The sequence below is a fragment of the Rhinolophus sinicus genome, linkage group LG03 (assembly GCF_036562045.2).
Source record: "Rhinolophus sinicus isolate RSC01 linkage group LG03, ASM3656204v1, whole genome shotgun sequence".
Lineage (NCBI taxonomy): Eukaryota > Metazoa > Chordata > Mammalia > Chiroptera > Rhinolophidae > Rhinolophus > Rhinolophus sinicus.
In genome coordinates, this window is record NC_133753.1 from 93,628,634 (window position 1) to 93,648,103 (window position 19,470).

Here is a 19,470-nt window from a genome sequence, read left to right on the forward strand (position 1 = left end):
AACACTATAAGCTACTTTATTAAAATCCATACACTACCTAGTTGTTCCATTTCTTCTGATATGAGTTCACTTGTGCAACTCGCCAGCGTCTCCATGTCTTCATCCTGCACTCTGACTTTTCGCTCACCCCGATGTCTCCAAACACAAGACTCATCTACCTGTGGAAATAGTTCTTTTTCATTGATGGAACTTCAGGTCAGACTAGCGAAAGTCAGAAAAACAAACAAACAAACAAAACGAAGAAGATGAAGAGTACCTTAAACAGGAAGCTAAACCCCATCATTAGATATGAGGGAGGGAGGAAATTCTTTTTTCCTAAAAAGACAATGTACATAGATGTTTTAAAAATCTGTTTTCTTCATTTTATTCTTACAAGATATCTGACATCAACGGTCACATTTGTTTTGTTGTTTTTGTCATGAAGGAACATTTCCTATTTACAGAATTCGGCATTATGTAAGAAACAGGAAGTAAGAAAGAAAAAATATGATGGCTTGCTCTCATCCTTTGGGTTAGTCAGACCCTGAATAATCCATTTTTACAAAAAAGGTCGTGCTATACTTTCTTACCCTTATACCTTTAAACTATGTAAAAGTACATTCTCATCAATAAAAATACATGTGGAGATGACATGACAAATGCAAAATTTGTCATGACAAATAAGGCAAAATTTTCCTTATTTCCGAACAGACTTTATATATGAATCAACATAATTAGTGTCTGTTCTGAGAATATTAATAGATGGTCCTCAAACCCGTCTCCATAATCCACTGACAATTACCTCTTATCATGAAGCTTCCTGTTGTCAAATATTCTCCAGTTGGTGCTGTTTTAGACACCTGAGGGGCACAATAATACATTATACTCTTGGCTTAAGTATATTTTTATTTTCACTAGAGAAAGTAAAGTCATATTCAAGTAAACAGCACTATGCCCTGAAAAGCTTATTAATTTAGCAAAAATTCTCAACGTTGAAGGGGTAGATAGCTTTCTTCACTGACAGATACACCTTTGGCAGTTATAAAGAAAAGAAGTAATGGAGGATAGATACATCGATAATTTTCAAATGCCTTGGACTAGGGCCAGGACTGGTCCACATGTTTCCTCTAACATGAGGTATCAGAAAAATAAAATAGTTTAATAAGCTTATCATAAAACTATACTTACTAGAAGTATATTTATTAAATAAAACTCTTTTCTGAGATAGTCTTTTTTTAAATAATAAAATAATCTTTCATTTTAGGAAATAAAGAGGATAGCAAAATTTTTCAAATATATTCTAATTTGTCAAAATAGGAAGTTAGCAAGATACTTCTACACTTTAAAAAATTTTTATACATCTGTGAAACCCCCAAAACATATTCGTAAAAGAATTAAAGCCACTTTTAGAACAAGACTGAGGTAAAATATCTAATCTTAGAAGTGATATTAATTTCCTAAAATCACAGTATTACAGCATAGGAGAAAATAATACATATAAACATAAAATGAAACTAAATCTAAAGAAGGATAATGGTACTGAACTCTTTTTACCTTGCTGTATAGCTTTAAGACCTTGTAAAAGTATATCATTTATTATAATTCATTTTTAGTTTAAATGTTTTAATTTATATTCCTCTTTTGTACACATAGATGGGTATACGTACTTCACAGAAAAATATAACAATCTCATATAGCTACGTTTATGCCCTTTGCAACTTTGGGCAGGTTTTTCCTTTTAACAGTTTAAGTTAAATTGCTCACAAATTTTTTCTTACAGAGTTAAACTTATCTGCAATGTAACTCCTCATTTCTAATGTGTGCACACCCTGCCATCTCTATTTCTTTTTTTTCTTTATTAAGTTTATTGGAGTGACATTGGTTAATGAAATTTTATAGGCTTCAAGTGTACAATTCTCTAATACATCATCTATATACTGCATTTTGTGTTCACCACCCAGAGTTAAATTTCATTATAATTCTTGAAAATGTTGTCTCAATAGCAGTGTGAAGTCAAATATGGAATAAAACATCATCAAATAAAATAACATCAAGCACAAAGGAGGGCAATTACTAACACCAAGTGAATACAAAACCACTGGCTATACCTACTTTTCTAGAAGGGCCAATGAGAATTCAGGAAATTCCAGAGACGCATAGGAGAAAGACCTTTCAGGTCAGTATGCCAGTCATAATTGGGGCACTCGTTATCCCATATAATCCCATAAATGAAGAGATCATTCTCTCTTCATTTAGGTCTCTTCTGCTCAAATCTTACCTTCACAGAAAGTCTTTCCCCGACACTTTATTCAAAATGGTGGCCCCTATCATTCTCTCACTCTACTTTAAAAAAATCTTTATAGCAATTGCTACCTGACATTATGTATGCATTTTTCCTTCACCTCCAAAATGTCAGCTTCATCAAGGTAGGAACTTAGCCTTATTCACTTCTATTCTATACCCTCACAATTTGGTACACAGTAGCTCTTGATAAATTGAGAAGAAGGACCACGGCCCTTATTACCTGATGATGGTACACCCACCAGGCACTAGTGATAATTCGGGCATCCCAGGCAGCACTGTAGCAAAGTGCCATTGTGCCAGCTTCAGTCAAGGTCCGAGGGGGAATGGGTTCTCCTGGAACAACAACGCTACAATGCTTCAGTACCCATGCAGCCTTTCTATAGAGCAAGACAGGAAAACCACAGCCTGGCAGATTCCATCTTCCTGTATCTTACATACATATTACAGTTTTATTTCAGTATTACAAAAAGTTACTACATTTATTAAACATGTATTTACACAGAGGCTTTTAAATGGCCTAAGTAAATAAAACAAGTTAGAAAAGAAATATCCCCCTTATATCAATAATTGTAACTTCATTTGAAAAAGGAAAATTTTTAAAAATCTATTTAAAGTTTAAAAACTTCCAGAATTACTACAGATTGCTTAAATCATCAAAATGAAGAGCATATTAATACATGCTCTAGTTAATTTCAGATATTTTTAAGTTGGAATATAATTCATAAAATTCACCCTTTAATTCAATGGGTTTTAGTAGACTCATAAAGCTATACAAGCATTACCATCAATTCCAGAACATTTTCATCATCCCCAAAAGAAATCCTATATCCATTAAAATAAGTCACTTTCCATTTTTCCTGCCCCTGGCAATCACTAATCTACTTTGTCTCTATGGATTTGCTGATTTTGGAATTTCATATACCGCTGACTTTTGAACACAAATTTTTTTCAATCAATACTGTATGTGTATTTTCTCTTCTTTATGATTTTAATAACATTTTTTCTCTGGTGTGCTTTATTGTTAAGGGTACAGTATATATACAAATACATATAGCATATAAAATGGGTGTTAATCTATGGTTTATGTTACAGGTCAACAGTAGGCCATTAGTACTTAAGTTTTTGGGGAATCAAAAGTTATACACTGATTTTCAACTGCACAGGGGTGGGGTGGTCTGGCGCCCCTAACCCCAACTCTAAATGGATTCATGTGTCTGGCTTCTTTCACTTAGCATGTTTTCAAGGTTCATCCATGTTAGAGCATGTTTCAGCACTTTGTTTCTTTTTAAATCTGAATAATATTCCACTACGGATACACCACATTTTATCTACTCAACCATTGATGGACATATAGGTTGTTTCCATTTCTTGGCTATTATAAATAATGCTGCTATGAATATTTGCAAACAATTTTGTGTGGACATGTTTTCAATTATCTTGGTTATATACCTTGAAGTGCAATTGGTAAATTCTATGTTTAACGTTTTGGGGAACAGCTAAACTATTTTCTGTAGCATCTCGATCATTTTCCATTCCCACCAACAGTGTGTAAGAGTTTCAATCTCTCCACATCCTCACCAACACTTGTTATTGTCTGCTTTTGTATTGTAATCATGCTTTTCATTTTCCCATTGTAACCATTCTAGTGGGTGTGAAGTGGTATCTCATTATGGTTTTGATTTGCATTTCCCTAATGATGAATGATGCCGAGTATCTTATGTGCTTGTTAGCCATTTATATATCTTTGGAGAAATGTCTATTTGAATCTACTGCTCATTTTTAAATTGGTTTTTCTGTCTATCATTGAATCTTAAATGGTTCTTTGGATGCTGGTCCTTTACCAGATAAATGATTTGCAAATATTTTCTCCCATTCTGTGAGTTATCTCTTTTACTTTCTTGATAGTGTCCTTTGAATTAAAGTTTTTTTATTTCAATTAAGTCCATTTCATGTGTTTTTTCTTTGGTGGCTTATGCTTTTTGTGTCATCTAAGCAGTAACTTCCTAATGCAAGATTATGCCTTATTTTCTTCTAACCGTTTTACAGTTTTAGCTCTTAAGTTTAGGTCTTTGATGCATTTAATTTTTATAAATGGTATGCAGAAGGGGATCTAAATTCATTCTTTTGTCCATAGATATTAGTGGTCCCAAGACCATTCTGTCTCTCCATTGTTGAAAATCAACTGACCATAAACAAGGAATCTTAAGTCTCTTCATTGATTTATCTGTCCCTCCTCATGCCAATACCACACTCCTTTGATTACTGTTGCTTTGTAGGTTTTGAATCAGGAAGTGTGAGTACTCCAATTTTATTCTTCATTTTCAAGAATGATTTGGCTAATTTGGGTCCTTTGCATTTCCATATGAATTTTGGGATCAGCTTGTCCATCTGCCAAAAAAAGACAGTTGGAATTCTGAGAGGGATCGCACTGAATTTGTAGATTAATATTGGAAGAATTGCCATTAGAACAATATTAACACTTCCAATCCATAAACACTTCTTTCCAATTATGTAGGTCTTCTTTAACTTCTTTCAATGATTTTTTTGTTGTTTCAGATGTATGTCTTGTATTTCTTTAGTAAATTTACTCAGTATTTTATTCTTTTTAATGCTATTACAAGTGGGTGGTTTTAACTTTCTTTTAGTATTGCTGATTGCTAGTATTTAGAAATACAACATAAGTGATATCAGTCTATAGCTTCCTTTTCTTGTGATGTCTGTGTCTAGTTTGACAGGGTAAAACAGCCTTACAGAAGAGTTAGAAAGCATTTCCATTTCTTCTGGAAGAGTTTGTGAACCATTGGTACTCAATCTTCTTTAAAAGTTTGGTAGACGTAACCAGGGAAGCCATGTGGGCCTGAGATTTCTCTTGTATGTAGGCTTTTCTTATTATTAATTCAATCTCTACTTGTTATTGGTTTGTTTTGATTTTCTATTTCACCTTGGGTTATTTTGTTAGTTTGTGTTTTTCTAGGAATTTGCCCATTTCCTCTAGGTTCTCTAATTTGTTGCTATACAACTGTACAGTTCCCTCATAATCCTTTCGATTTCTGTGAAGTTGATAGAAATGTCCCCTCTTTTGTTCCTGATTTTAGGAATTAGAATCTTCTCTCATTTTTTTGGTCAGTCTAGCTACAGGTTTATCAATTGTGTGGATCTTTTCAAAGAACGAACTTTGTTTCTACTCATTTTTCTCTACTGTTTTTCTATTGTTCCATTTATTCCCACTCTATCACTTCCTTCCTTTCCTTACTAAGGGTTATTTGCTTTTCTTTTCCTAGATCTTCATGTGCACAACCGTGTTATTGACCTGAGATCTTACCTTTTTTATTATAGGCGTCACTGCCATAAATTTCTCTTTAAGCACTGCTTATGCTGCTTCTCATAAGTTGACACATTTTCATTTTGTTCATCTCAAAGTATTTTCTAACACCCCCTGTGATTTCCCCTTTGACCCATTATTTATGAGTGTTGTTTAATTTCCATATATTTGCGAAGTTTCCAAATGTTCTCCTATTAGTGGTTTCTAACTTCCATTATGGTCAGAAACTTACTTGGTGTGATTTCAACAGTTTTAAGTTTACTGAGACGTGATTTATAGACTATCATATGGTCTGTCCTGGAGAATATTCCATGTACATTTGAGAAGAATGAATGAGAATCTACTGTTGTTAGGTGGAACGTACTAGAGATATGTGTTAGATCTAGTTAACTTACAGTGTTCTTCAAATCTTCTGTTTCCTTATTGATCTTATATCTAGTTATTCTATCCAGACTGAAAGTTAGGTATTGAAGTCTTAACTATTATTGTTGAATTACCTATTTCTCCCTTCAATTCTGTCAGATTTTGCTTCATGTATTCTAGGGCTCTGTTGTTAGGTGCATGTGTTTATAACTGTTTTATCTTATTGATGGATTCACCCTTTTATCATTACAAAGTGTTCTTTATCTCTATTGACAATCTTTGCCTTATACTAAAATATTTTAAAGAAAGGAATTAAAGTTCTGAATACTAGAAAAGTACATTACCTGTTGGATTTTTAATTACACAGCTAGTAGCTCCATGAAGATCAGCATGTACATAAATGTCCCCTTAAAAACAAGAAATGAAACTTTAAATCCTGTTTTTAAGTTAAAATTATTTATTTATTTATTTGTTTGTTTGTTTAATCAGTTCAAAATCTTAAAGGGATTAGAAGGCATATAAAAAAAAGTCCATCTCCCACTCCTGGGAGATTTCTCATAGGCCTCCTTATAGGAAGGCAATGTTAATAAGGTAGATTACAAAAATGGTCACAATTCCTCTCCCTCCCTCTATTCACACCTCTTTGCTCTGTGCTGGTGAAATTTCTCCCACCAAGAAGTAGAGTCCACTTTCCCATCCCTTGAATCTGGACCTGTCCCGTGATCTGCCTTGGCCACTCGAATGTGGCAGATGTGACCAGGTGCCAGTTCCCAGCCTAGGCCCTGAGAGACCTGTGTGTTTCCTCCCCTAGAAACTTGCTGAGGTACCATGTGAGCAAGCCTAGGCTAGACTGCTGGAAGGTGAGAGACACATGGAGCAGGTGAGTCATCCCAGCAAGTGCAAAGGCCCTGAGGACTATGGGTGTTTGACATGTATGAAGAGCAGTCAGGAGGCCAGACAAGGCAGAGTGGTCATAAAGGCAGCTGGAAAAGAAGCCAGGAGTCTTGTAAGCCATGATGAGGACTTCCTGTTTCATTCTAAGTATGTGATAGCAATGAACGAACAAAAGAGCAAACAGATAAATGCAAGTGTAAATGCTCAGCTAGAGAAAAGCAAAGGTCATAGTTCCTAATAGGAAAAATGAGCAGCCATTGTTGCTGTAGACACGTCATCTGGGATCTGAAACTCAAAGAACAAAACCCATACTGTTCCCTGACTGGCTCAGTTCACAATGAACAGTGCTAGAGAAGACAGAGGCCAAGCCCTGGATACCATGTAACCTGATCCCTGTTGCTTTCTTTCCTGGTTGATATCAGCGGACATATCAGATTAGCTCTGATATTGGTTACTGATTTCTGATACCCACACTGAGGTTTTAGCCACTGTGAGGTGGTTATAAAAATTAATAAAAGGCCTTACACCACAGGGTTTAAATACTGTTTCTAAATGTGAAAAAAAAAGGTTGCAAACTTCAGCACCTAAAAATTAAGCTTTAAAAAATTTGATCTACAATGACTCTGGAAGATTTAAGCTATTTTGTTAATAGAGTACAGAATTAAAAGTCCAATACTGCAGATTAATTCAGCATTACTATTTAGGAATACTCACTTAAAATGAGAATTAAGTGTCAAATCATAAACCATCAAGCATCAAACACTTTCTACCAATTAAATGTGTCAAAAAGAACTTTAAGACGAAAATCTATACTTAATATTGAATGTGTCAAAAAGAACTTTAAGATGAAAATCTATACTTAATATTGAGATAACTGATCCAATTACTTAAGAGAAAATTCTTTAGAGTTTTAATCTTACTTACCTGGTGTCAAGTATCTTTTCACAATTATTTCATTTTGTTGCTGATCTCGTCCACCTATAATCAGATAGTTCTCTGAGCTAATGAACCACAGAAATTTCTCAAACCTACCAAATTGAAAGAAAAAAGTTAGCATATCTTTTCCTTTATAGTTGTCTAAATTCACACACTTTTTTAAAAAGAAAACAAAACAAAACAGGAAACTGTCCTGTGTAGGTTTAGACAGCTTGATAATTTGATTGTTCTTAGGGCATCAAGTTGAATTTTATTGAAAACTTATAATTCAAATTGCCCTAGGACATTCTTAAGACAGTCTGAGAAGAAAGCAACTAAATTCTATGTTTAAAAAAATATGTTCTCTCCTTATCTCCCTCTCATGTAGATAACCTCTTAAACTCAAGGATAACCTAAAAAAATATGTTTTACATATTTACAACAACGAATTATACAAAGTAAAAGCATAAAATGTCACACGGTCCCTAGGTATAACTTTCTTTCGGTGGGGCACTGGATATGTTTTGGGACAACCACTGGTAAGAAAGAAACATTTTCCCTGTCCTCCATTAGTTAACTGAATGTTTATATATATGACATCTTTTATATTTTTTTTGGCTGACGACCAAAAATTGCCTTCATTAATGTAAAATTTTAATTTTTCTCAAGAGACAAAGTAATTTGGGTTTTCATGATTAACATGTACCATCACAATAAAAAGTAATGAGTGTATATTTGTGTGACATTTAGAAAATGATGTGCAATAGTGATGAACATAAATATGTCCTGTACTACATATGACTTCTGAGATAATCGTTTTCATGATTTAATCTACAATTTAAAAACTTCTGGCTAAAGATGTTAGATTGAGCACAGGGATTAAACCAAAATCCCAAAATATAACAGCAAAAGGATTTTACCCCTATTTTTGAATCTGATTTTTGACTGAGTAATACATACTCGTATACATGGCTCAAAAAAATTTTTTTTTCTTTTTTTAAAGATTTTATTGGGGAAGGTGAACAGGACTTTATTGGGGAACAGTGTGTACTTCCGGGACTTTTTTCCAAGTCAAGCTGTTGTCCTTTCAATCTTAGTCGTGGAGGGTGCTGTTCAGCTTCAAGTTGTCCTTTCAATCTTAGTTGTGGAGGGCGCAGCTCAGCTCCAGGTCTAGATGCCATTGTTAGTTGCAGGGGGCGCAGCCCACCATCCCTTGCGGGAGTCGAACTGGCAACCTTGTGGTTGAGAGGCCGCGCTCCAACCAACTGAGCCATCCGGGAGTTCAGCAGCAGCTCAGCTCCAACCACCTGAGCCACCAGGGCGGCCCTCAAAAAATTTTTAAATTATATACAAAGGTATAGTGAAGATCCTGCATCACTTTAGTTCCCACCACCACGTCTGAAAGGGAGCCATTGTGATTAGCTTCCTGTTTATCCCTCTCCAGAGTTTACTTATATATGCAAAAGCTAAAATAAAATGCTTATCTTAAACCTTTTTTTTAACACAACACACACTGTTCTGCATATTGCTTTCTTTTATCACTTAAAGATATATTTTTCTAATTGGTGAATTAATGTACTATACTTATTTAACTGCTTCCCTATTAATGGGAAAGAGGTATATAAAATCCACAAGGACAAAGAAAATGAGACAGATAAATCAAGGATGTATTTTGTAATCATCTTAGTAAAGGAATGTATAACACACCAAAGATAAAAATTTTAAAAAAGGCAATAAAGGTGGCCAGATGGCTCAGTTGGTTAGAGCACGAGCTCTGAACAACAGGGTTGCTGGTTCGATTCCCACATGGGCCAGTGAGCTGCGCCCTCCACAACTAGATTGAAGGCTATGAGCTGCCACTGAGCTGCTGGAGGGGTGGCCGGATGGCTCAGTTGGTTAGAGTACAAGCTCTCAGCAACAAGGTTGCCAGTTCAATTCCCGCATGGGATGGTGGGCCGCGTCCCCTGCAACTAAGATTGAAAACGGCAACTGGAATTGGAGCTGAGCCGCAACCAGATTGAAGGACAATGGCTTGGAGCTGATGGGCCCTGGAGAAGCACACTGTTCCCCAATATCCACTCCCCCCAAAAAAAGGCAGTAAGAAAGAACATAGAACAAGTGGGACACACAGAAAGCAAACAGTAAGATGGGTAGATTTAAACCCAAATATATCAGAAATTACATTAAGTATAAATGTAGTCAATTCTCCAGGTAAAATGCAAAGACTGTCAGACTGGAAAACAAGAATGTATGAATACTCCTTTAAAACATAAGGAGATAAAAAGGTTGAAATATAATGAGAAGAAAAAGATATACCACACGAACAGCAACCAAAAGAAAGCTGATGTAGTTTTAGTATCTCACACAGAACGAAAAAATAAGTTAAAAGGCATTTCATTAAAGTTAATAAAAGGCTCAATTCACTAGGAAGATATAACAATTCTAACTTGTATCATCTAATTATATAGCCTCATATACAGAAAGCAAAAACTGGCAGAAATAAAAGGAGAAATAGACAAATCCATAATTGTGTGATATTTAACATACCTCTCTCAATAACTGAGAAAACAATTATTAAAAGAGAAATTAAATTAGTAAAGATATCAAAGATTTCAACAACATGGTTAATAAGTACAACCATGGTTGATATTTAGAGAAATGCACTCAACTGTAGAATAGACACTCTTTTCAATTCTATCTGAAACATTTATAAATGAAGTTGACAATAAATATGCTGGGCCATAAAGCAAGTTAACCAACAAACGTCAAAGGATTGAGCTAATTCAGAACACCATCAATGACCATTATGCAAATTAAGCTAGAAATCAGTAACAAAAAAATAACCAAAAAAGCCCCATATATTTGGAAATTAATAAATATATTTCTAAATAATGCATAAGTGAAGAAATCAAAATGAAAATTAGAATATATTTTGATGTGAAAAATAATTAAAATAGTATATAACAAAGCTTTTTAGATGAAGTCAAAACCAGGCTTACAGGGAAACTTATTTCCTTAAATATACATTAGAAAAAAGGCTGGAAAAAAATATCAAGGTACTAAGCTTCCAACTGAAGAAATCAGAAAGGGAACTACAAGTGAATCTCAAAGAAAAGTAAAAGGATGAAAAAAAACAATAAAATACAGAGCACATATACAATAGAGATCAATAGTCAAAAACTGGTTCTTTAAAGATATTAATACAACTGAAAATCCTCTGGTCAGACCACTCAAGAAAAAGAGAAGGTACAAATAGCAATTACCATGAATGAAATGGAGATGTCAATAAATATCCTAGGGGATATTAAAAGTTAAGTGGAATATTATAAACTTTTTTGCAATATGTTTCAAACTTTAGACAAAACAGATAAAGTCTTAGAAAAAAACTGCTAACCAAAAATAGAAAATCTGAGTAGCCATTATATATCTACTAAAGAATTTGAATCGATAATAAAAAACTTGCCCATAAAGAAAACTCCAGGACTACTCAGCTTCACAGGCCAATTCCACGAGACATTTAAGAACAATTGATAAAGGAACACTTCCCAATTTCTCTTAGGAGATAATATAACCCTGATACCAACACTGAACATGAACATTACGAGAAATGCAAATTACAGGTCAATCCTATTCATCAATAGAGATGTCAGAGGGGTTTGGGAGGAGACTATCACAACCACATTGTGAAACCTGGAAAATAAATGAGGGATCATAGTCAAGAAGCTGGCTCCTGAGCTGACAGTGGAAAAAGCCAAGAAATAAATCAATTCACACTATGTAATCCACAGAAGGCTAAAAAGTAACAGCACAAAGTACTGCTAGAGATAGGGTTTAAGATGGGGTTAAAACTAGGACTGGCTGAAAGTCTAATGAGAAGAAGTTACTTCCCAACATCTTTTCAACTCTGAACATGGCAGTAACTGCATGTTCCACAGCCTGACAAAAGGCCAGAAGTTAATTCTCTAGAAAAGGTACAAAGGGAATCAATGGGGTTGGGGAAATGTGGCACAGCTATAAGTAGGGATAACATATGTAAAACAGAGCAATCAAGTAAACGTATGAAATACTGGACACTGCGACTCCCCAGCCCATTAGTTCCAAAATGCTGGACGACCAGATCTTCACTTTACAAGGAGGAGAGGAAAATAACCTTTTCTAGGAAATGAGACCAGCTCTTCAGCTAAAAAAGCTAAAGATATCAAGAGTTCCACACAAAATGGCTCACACAGATAATTTTATAAGCACCCACAGAGAACTTCCAATCAACTTTTTAATGCTCTATTATAAAATGTGAATAGACAATCAAGGATCACTAAATATTAACAAAGTCTCTAACATGAAAGCTAGAGACAAAACCAACAAACAGAAAAAAAAAAAAAAAAAAAAGAAAAAAAAACCTCAGAGAAGAGAGAGACCAGAAGGAGTCTAAATAAAATTTAATATACCCAAACTATTCTCAGTACAAAGAAAGTAGAGCAGGAAATTTTTAAAAAGTAACATTCAAAGAACCATAAACAACTTAAAATTAAAAACATGATATAAGAAGTAAAAAATAAAAAAAAAATTCAGTGGCAAGATTAAAAGATAAAGTTGAGGAAATCCTTCAGAATACAACAAAAAAAGATAAGGAGATGAAAAACAGAAAATGCAAGAAAATTGGAGGACTGTCCAGAGGCTGCTATATTTAAAAAATAAGACTTCTAGGAAGAAAGAAAATGAAAAAAAAAAAAAAAAATCCAAGGGCAAGCAGTTTTCTAAGAAATATTTCAAGAAAATTTCTCAGAACTGAAAATTTCCAAATTAAAAAGGCCCACAAAGTATCCAGCATAATGGATAAAAAAACATCCTCACTGACCTACATCATTGTGAAATTCTGGAAAAGTGAGAGGAGAAAAAAAAAAAAAAAAAAAAAAAAAAAGAAAAAAAAAATATATATATATATGTATATCCACAAGCTCACAGAAAGGCAAAAACAAGTTTCCCATAAAATATCAGCTATTAAAATGATATCATACTTCTCAAGATCAAATCTGGAAATTAATACAATGGACAATACTTTTAAAAGTCTGAGAAAAACATAATTTGAAACAATTCTCAAATTCTATACCCAACCAAACTATTAAGATTAAACTCATTTTTTAATACACTGAATACACTCAAAAACTTTATCTCCCATATGTCCCTTCTCATTAAGCTTCTAGAGCACATAACTCCATCAACAAAGAAAAAGGAAGTACAAGATCCAGGACAGGGATAAAGAGAACATCCCTCTAACACGGTGTATTAATCTAACACAGACAGGGATAAAGAGAACATCCAGGATAACAATACAAGGGCATCTAAAGATGCTTAGAGTAACCAATCTAGAATAAAGGTCAAAAAGCTCCAGGAAAGACTTCTGCAAGATGATACTAATAGAATTTCATTTTGTTTGAACACACTTGGAAGAGTAGAGGTGTAATTAATAATAAGAACAACAATAAAAAGAAAGCAAATGAAACAAGACAACTTCAGGGAACACAAAAAGCTGGGCAGAGAAAAAGCCCAGAACAATAACTGTGTGTCTCAGCTGTGACTACAGTTTAAACATCCATGAATTATGCTGTTTAACTATACTGGAAGGCTGGGGTGTGTTTGTGTATATAATGGAGCACAAGTGGAAAGAGTAAAATTTTCATCTTTCATAGTGGGAAATCATTAATAGAGTGTAAAATAGAAAAATTAAGAAGCAGCAATACAACCACATTACTTAGAGAAATGGAGGTATATGCTAAAAGAATCAGCTAAAAGTAAAAACGGAGTTTCTTTGGGCAAGAAGGTAGCAGGAGTAGGGGTAAAAAATTGCAAGGCTATTAGTTTTTGTAACAAGCTTTGTAGAACTGCTTGATTTTTCTAAATAATGTCTGTATAATTTTGATAAAAACAAAAACTGTATTTAAAAAAGGTGGAACACTTACCAATATACTTTTCTTGCTTTTTGAATAGAGGTAACCGTTTGAACTTCTTTTAAGGTTTGCTTCGTTTTCTTTTCCGCTGATTTGAATGCCTATTTATAAGAAAAGCGTTTTTAAATAATCTGTCAAGAATGTATCTAAATAACACCAACTAAATGATAGGGCAAGAAATAATTTTTTAAATATCACAAAATGGCATTATCTACACACACACCATACACTCATGAAAGTAATGAAGAAATGAAAAGATTTTTGCCTTAAATATGAAAATAATTTAAATCAAAGATTTACTGTATACAAATATCTGCTCAAGACCTACGAATTAAAAAAACTATCATTCATTTACCAGATACTAAATGCCTACAAAAAATAGGTTCTGGGCACAACAATGGTGCAGGGGACACAACAGGAAGCAAGAGAAAAAGTTCCAACCCCACTGGGGTCTGGAAGAAACAAATATAAAATACAAATTATTCAAGTATCATTTGGTGAGTGTTTCTACAAGTGCTATGGAGTATAGCAAGGGAACCTAATCTGTAACTGATTATGGCCAAAGAAGGTATTTCTGAGGAAACGGCATACAGGCTGAAGCCCGAAGGACTGAAGGAATTATGGAGGCAAAGAATAGAAAGAAGAGCACCGTAAGCAGAAAGAAAAGACCAGCATGACCAGCAAGTAGTGATCACAGGGTAAAATGTCAAGAAACGAGGTTGGAGAGGTAGACAGAGGGCTAAGTCATGAGGGCTACTCATTTAACAGACATTCATGTGACCATGTTCTAGGCAATTTCCTAGGGGCTGGGACACAGCAATGAACCAAACAGACAAAGATCCTACTTTCATGCCATCTACATTCTAGAGGGAAGACAGAAAAATGCACGTAGGGAGCATTGTTTTTTAAGAAGATAAATGAAGCAGAGTAAAGAGGGAGTGATGGAATGTCCTACTCTTTTTAGTACTAAGAGTGGTCAAGAAAGGCCTCTCTGAAGAAGTGTCATGTAAGTGGACATGTGAATGAAGGAGGGATCAAACCATGGAAATTGTGAGGGAAGAGAGGTCTTGGTAGAAAGAGCAGCAAGTGCAAAGGCCCTGAGAAGGCAGCATGGATTGCTGTTCCAGGAACAGCTACTATGCCAGTGTAGCTGAAAGAGTGTACCATGAGGAGTGCAGGGGATGAGATCAGAAGGAAGCAGATTATGTAGAACCTTGGAGACCAGGGTACGGGCTTTGGATTGTCTTGAGTAACATGGGAAGCTCATGGAAGATTTTGAACACAGAGAAATGACTTCATTTTTTTATTTAAAAGGATCACTAGGGCTGCTGTGTGAAGAGCAGACTGCAGTGGGGAAAGAGTAGCCATTAAGAGGCTACTGTTACAGTCCTTGAGAACACAGATGGTGGAGACCTGGGCTAATGAGAAGTGGCCAGATTATGGTTCCACTCTAAAGGAAAAGCCACAAGGATCTGCTGAAGGGTTGGATATGGTTTATGAGAGAAGAGTCCAGGATGACTCCACCATCTTTAATCCAAGCAAAGGGAAAAAATGAAGGTGCTATTTACTGAGATGGGGAAGACCAGCGAGGCACAGGTTTGGGGCAGAAAATAAACACTGGAAATACATTTAAAGCAAAATTAAGTTTAAATATTTCTGAATTAGAAAATCTAACTTAAACAGAAGAAATAATTAAGGCCATTAAATTAGATAACAACAATTAACATTCACTCTAAAAAATACTAAGTACCTTCTCGGCAGCTTCAACAGTTTTTTGTGTTTTCTTAGCAGCGTATCTCTTGTGATCATAATACCTAGAAAAACGTTAATTCTCTTAAATTTTGAGTAAAATGTCTATTCTTTAGTTTTCTATTTGGTATTTCTAATTTTATAGACTCTCAAGTCATACAGAACAGTTTTGTGCGTTATGCAACTTTTTTTTTCTATGTTCTATATGAAAACAAAGTTGTAGGATGCACAAAATGAGATTTTAAAAAAGAATTTGCTATTTGAAATTCCCAGAATTACTATTTTGAGAAACAGGAATTTCTGTATCCTTTCTTACAATATAATTTTAAAAAACACCCCCCCCAAAAGTATTTTCACCCCAAAGTATATAAAGACAAAATAATGATTTTTTTTCTTATTCTTAACACCCTGAGTTATAGCAGATAACATTTTACCTAAAATTTTTACTTAAGTTTAAGACTTACTTTTTGGCATTGGCATATGCTGATAAGCTGAGATCAACATCAACAAGTAATGGCCTATTTTTCTGAGGCTTCTGCAGCTGTTTATTCTTTTGCTTTTTCTTTTTTCCTTTTGGTGGTTCAGTTTCAATTTTCTCAACATTGATGTCACCATCAACATCGTCATCTTCATCCTCTGATAACAAGTATGGATTTCTATTAAAAATATTCAATAGTATTTCACTAATGTCAATGACATCACTTTTTTTTTTTTTTTTAAATTTTATAAGAGTTTATTTGAGTCTGGGGAGCAACATCTCAAATGCTCCCGACATCACTTTTTCATTTTCATTTTTTTCTCAATGAAATCATAAATGGATTACAGTATTTAAATAGTATTATTTTACTGTACATTAATTTTTTCTGTATTGTTGAGTATAAATTTCCCAATAAAAGAGAAAATTTTTTTAAATGAATACAGCAATTACATAACAAAATAAAAATAAGCGTTTAACTGCTTAACTAAGAATCAAACTTACCTTAGCAGCATTGTAACATGATTTGTTTGTAATTTTAATTCTTTGATAGCATTTGCAACGGGATCTCCTTGAGTTTGGGCTTCTTTCACAATTAACCCAATTTCTGTCCAGTCTATCTGGTTGGCTAAAGCACTTCGAACAACCTGAATGGCTCTGTCAACTATTTGCAGGTTCATTTCTATGAGCTCTCCTTTAAGTTTATCTATTTCCTTAAGAAATAAACCAAAAACATTTACTACAATGTCAGTTGAAGTTACCATTTTTAAAAAAGCATCTGAAAAATCCAAACACAATACCTGAGCCTGTTGAAGAGCTTCTAATCTGTTTTCGTGATCCTTTCGAACATTATCTAATTTCTTCAATGCTTGTTTTTCCTTTTGTTAACAAAACAGATTTTTAAAAAATTAGATTTCATCTACTTCCAGCACCATTTCTCTCTTACCTGCTGAAACTCACTATCCCATCCCCCTCTTCTGCCCCCTCAATGTGGCTACCTTGGAGCTAAAGTTGCCCAGAGTCCACCTCCCCAGGTCCATCCTACCCCAAAGTGTTCCGTGCTCCGAAATTACCTCTCCTGTCCAACCACCTCCCATTCCCTATATAGGAAGGTATTTTGATTACAGGTTACACTGTATGTAAGATGTGTACTTAAAGCTCTTGCATTATTCAAGAAGGTAGAATTCAAGACATTTTTTTCCTATGGCATAAAAGTAAAGTTTGGAGGAATGTATTCTTAGCATAAATTACTAAAATAGCTTCTTTTTATTTTACTGCTGCCTTGAATTTTCTTAGCATTATTTCTAGTATTTTACTGATTATTCTTTCTCTTAAATTAACAACACAAAGCCTCATGGTAGTTATTTGACCTTCTATATATCATTTTATCATATATAATTTACATTTCAAAGTTGCTGATTTTGGGCCAAATTTTCTAACACTAGTAACACCATTACCAATTAAGGAATGTAGTATTAAAATATTTAAATTATAAGAATGGTGACTATTAAAAGAATGCAAAATTATTACTAAAATCATTCCTGGTATTCTAATGTACATAAAAAACATGGGTGCAGTGTCCCTGCTAAATATATTTACTAGCTGAAGTGCTGTCACCATGTGGCAATCGCACTACTGAATTTGTTTGACCCAGCTGCTTTGAAATTGTACTTTTGTTAATTAATTTTTTACAAACTGAGGTGAGGGGAGGATACAGAGATTCACACAATTTCAAATCTTGTACCACATTTTAAGACTCTATTAATATCTTTGAGTAACCCCAACCTCTTCAAATCTAGAGTTATTGTGACCAATTTCTAAAACTGTTCTGCACTGTACACCTGAAGCTGAAGCTGAACAATAACGAATGTCAACTACAATTTGATATATATATGTGTGTGTATACACACACACACACACACATACACACAGAGTTACAAGTGGAGTACAGCATTAGGAATAGAGACAGTGGAAGGGGGGAGGGGGGTTATCACTGTGTGAGGGATATAAATGATAAATGTCCATTACATTGTTTTATACCCCTGAAACTAATAAATAAATATAAATAAATAAATAAATAAAATTGTTCTGCAGCGAACGTTCCAAAAACATAGTTAAATGTTCTGGGAAAACACAGCATATTGAAATCTCCTTGTGGAGTCATGATACACAAAGCATATTAAAGGCCTAGTTTAAAAGTCCACTTGATTTGTACACAGAAAGAACTATTTCCTCTCCTTTGGCCTATTTAACATCTCCTGAGGACAGTATTCCCTTAACAGCAAAGTTTAAGAAGCTTTGGGTTGCTATAATAAAGCAAACCATATTAGGGCGTAATATAAACAGGCCTCACCTTCCTACTGCATTTTCCATTTAAAGAATACCGGAACAAATGAGGGTATACTTTTCAACAGTGAGACCTCTCCTGGACATTCATCAATAAACCAAGAGATGGGGCTGTTCCCATACGCTTCTGAGTCTGCCCATTCCTATACCAAAGCATCATTTACCCAGCAAACCATACAAAACTAGATGGCTTAATATAAACGTTTTTCATAATACCATACCTGTTGTAAAGCTTTTAAATCTATTTTCTGACCTTCTATCTTGGAATAAAATTCATCCACGGCCTTATTAAAAACAAACAAACAAACAAAAAACAAAACGGTAACTAGATGAAAAAAACTATGGTCTCTATTTCAACTTGCACAGAATTTTAGAGTCCATTTTGTTTATACCACCACTCAAAGAACTTGAACAGATTTCCAGTAAATGTATTACATAGCTGAACAATCAAGAATCAAATTATGTTTAAATCTTTGATCGTTCACCTTGAAATAAAGTAGCAAAAAATGTTTCTAACAGTTTGTATCTATGCCTGCACTATTCTGTAATGTCCAGATTTATAGTGATTGTAAAGCAAAATTATTTTCAATTTCTCAATCAAAGCAAGTTATTAATTTAATGACTCATATCATGCTACTGGTCAAAAAATAGAATCTGAAAACGCACCTTGTCAAATGATTCAAATTCTATATATGGACATTGTGAATGTTGAGAAAACAAGAAAGGATGAAATTCCTCATACCTGTAAAACATATTTATTATATCACATTCAAGGACATTAATAAACATCCAAAGCAAACTGACCCATGCCTACATGCTTACGTGAGTATGTCTTCGGTTGGTTTATCTACTTCCAGGCTTGGTTTCATTTCTCTTTTCTGAATGATATACCCCTATAAAAATCCAACATTAAAACTCATTTCTATCATAATTAACAAAGATTTACTTTCCATGACTGACATTAATTCAACTTATAAAATTATTCCGGTCATACATTATTGACTGCATTTGTCCACTGATTGTATCACGTCTCAAAATGGTGTTTTTTAGACTCAAAGTATTATTAGAAAATACCAGTTTATTCACATGGACAAGAAAAAACAGGGAACAAAGAAAATGAAAACTAGTGATTTGATAAAATGGTGGGATTATACATGTGCAATTTGCTTTTTTCTTTC

At 34.2% G+C, this 19,470-nt stretch overlaps 1 protein-coding gene across 1 annotated transcript in view; it reads right to left on the reverse strand.

The window, feature by feature from the left end:
- The window catches only part of NEMF (nuclear export mediator factor), a 50,769-nt gene that overhangs the window by 12,905 nt on the left and 18,394 nt on the right, over positions 1 to 19,470 (reverse strand). Inside the window, exons 9-22 of the mRNA XM_019735957.2 lie at positions 19,115 to 19,185; positions 18,959 to 19,034; positions 18,514 to 18,576; positions 16,747 to 16,824; positions 16,451 to 16,659; positions 15,936 to 16,127; positions 15,473 to 15,536; positions 13,735 to 13,823; positions 7,787 to 7,890; positions 6,313 to 6,375; positions 2,504 to 2,616; positions 782 to 839; positions 257 to 315; positions 38 to 158 (exon numbers count right to left, since the gene is read on the reverse strand). Coding sequence (XP_019591516.2) covers positions 38 to 158; positions 257 to 315; positions 782 to 839; positions 2,504 to 2,616; positions 6,313 to 6,375; positions 7,787 to 7,890; positions 13,735 to 13,823; positions 15,473 to 15,536; positions 15,936 to 16,127; positions 16,451 to 16,659; positions 16,747 to 16,824; positions 18,514 to 18,576; positions 18,959 to 19,034; positions 19,115 to 19,185 — 1,360 coding nt within the window. The remainder of the gene's footprint in view (positions 1 to 37; positions 159 to 256; positions 316 to 781; positions 840 to 2,503; positions 2,617 to 6,312; positions 6,376 to 7,786; positions 7,891 to 13,734; positions 13,824 to 15,472; positions 15,537 to 15,935; positions 16,128 to 16,450; positions 16,660 to 16,746; positions 16,825 to 18,513; positions 18,577 to 18,958; positions 19,035 to 19,114; positions 19,186 to 19,470) is intronic.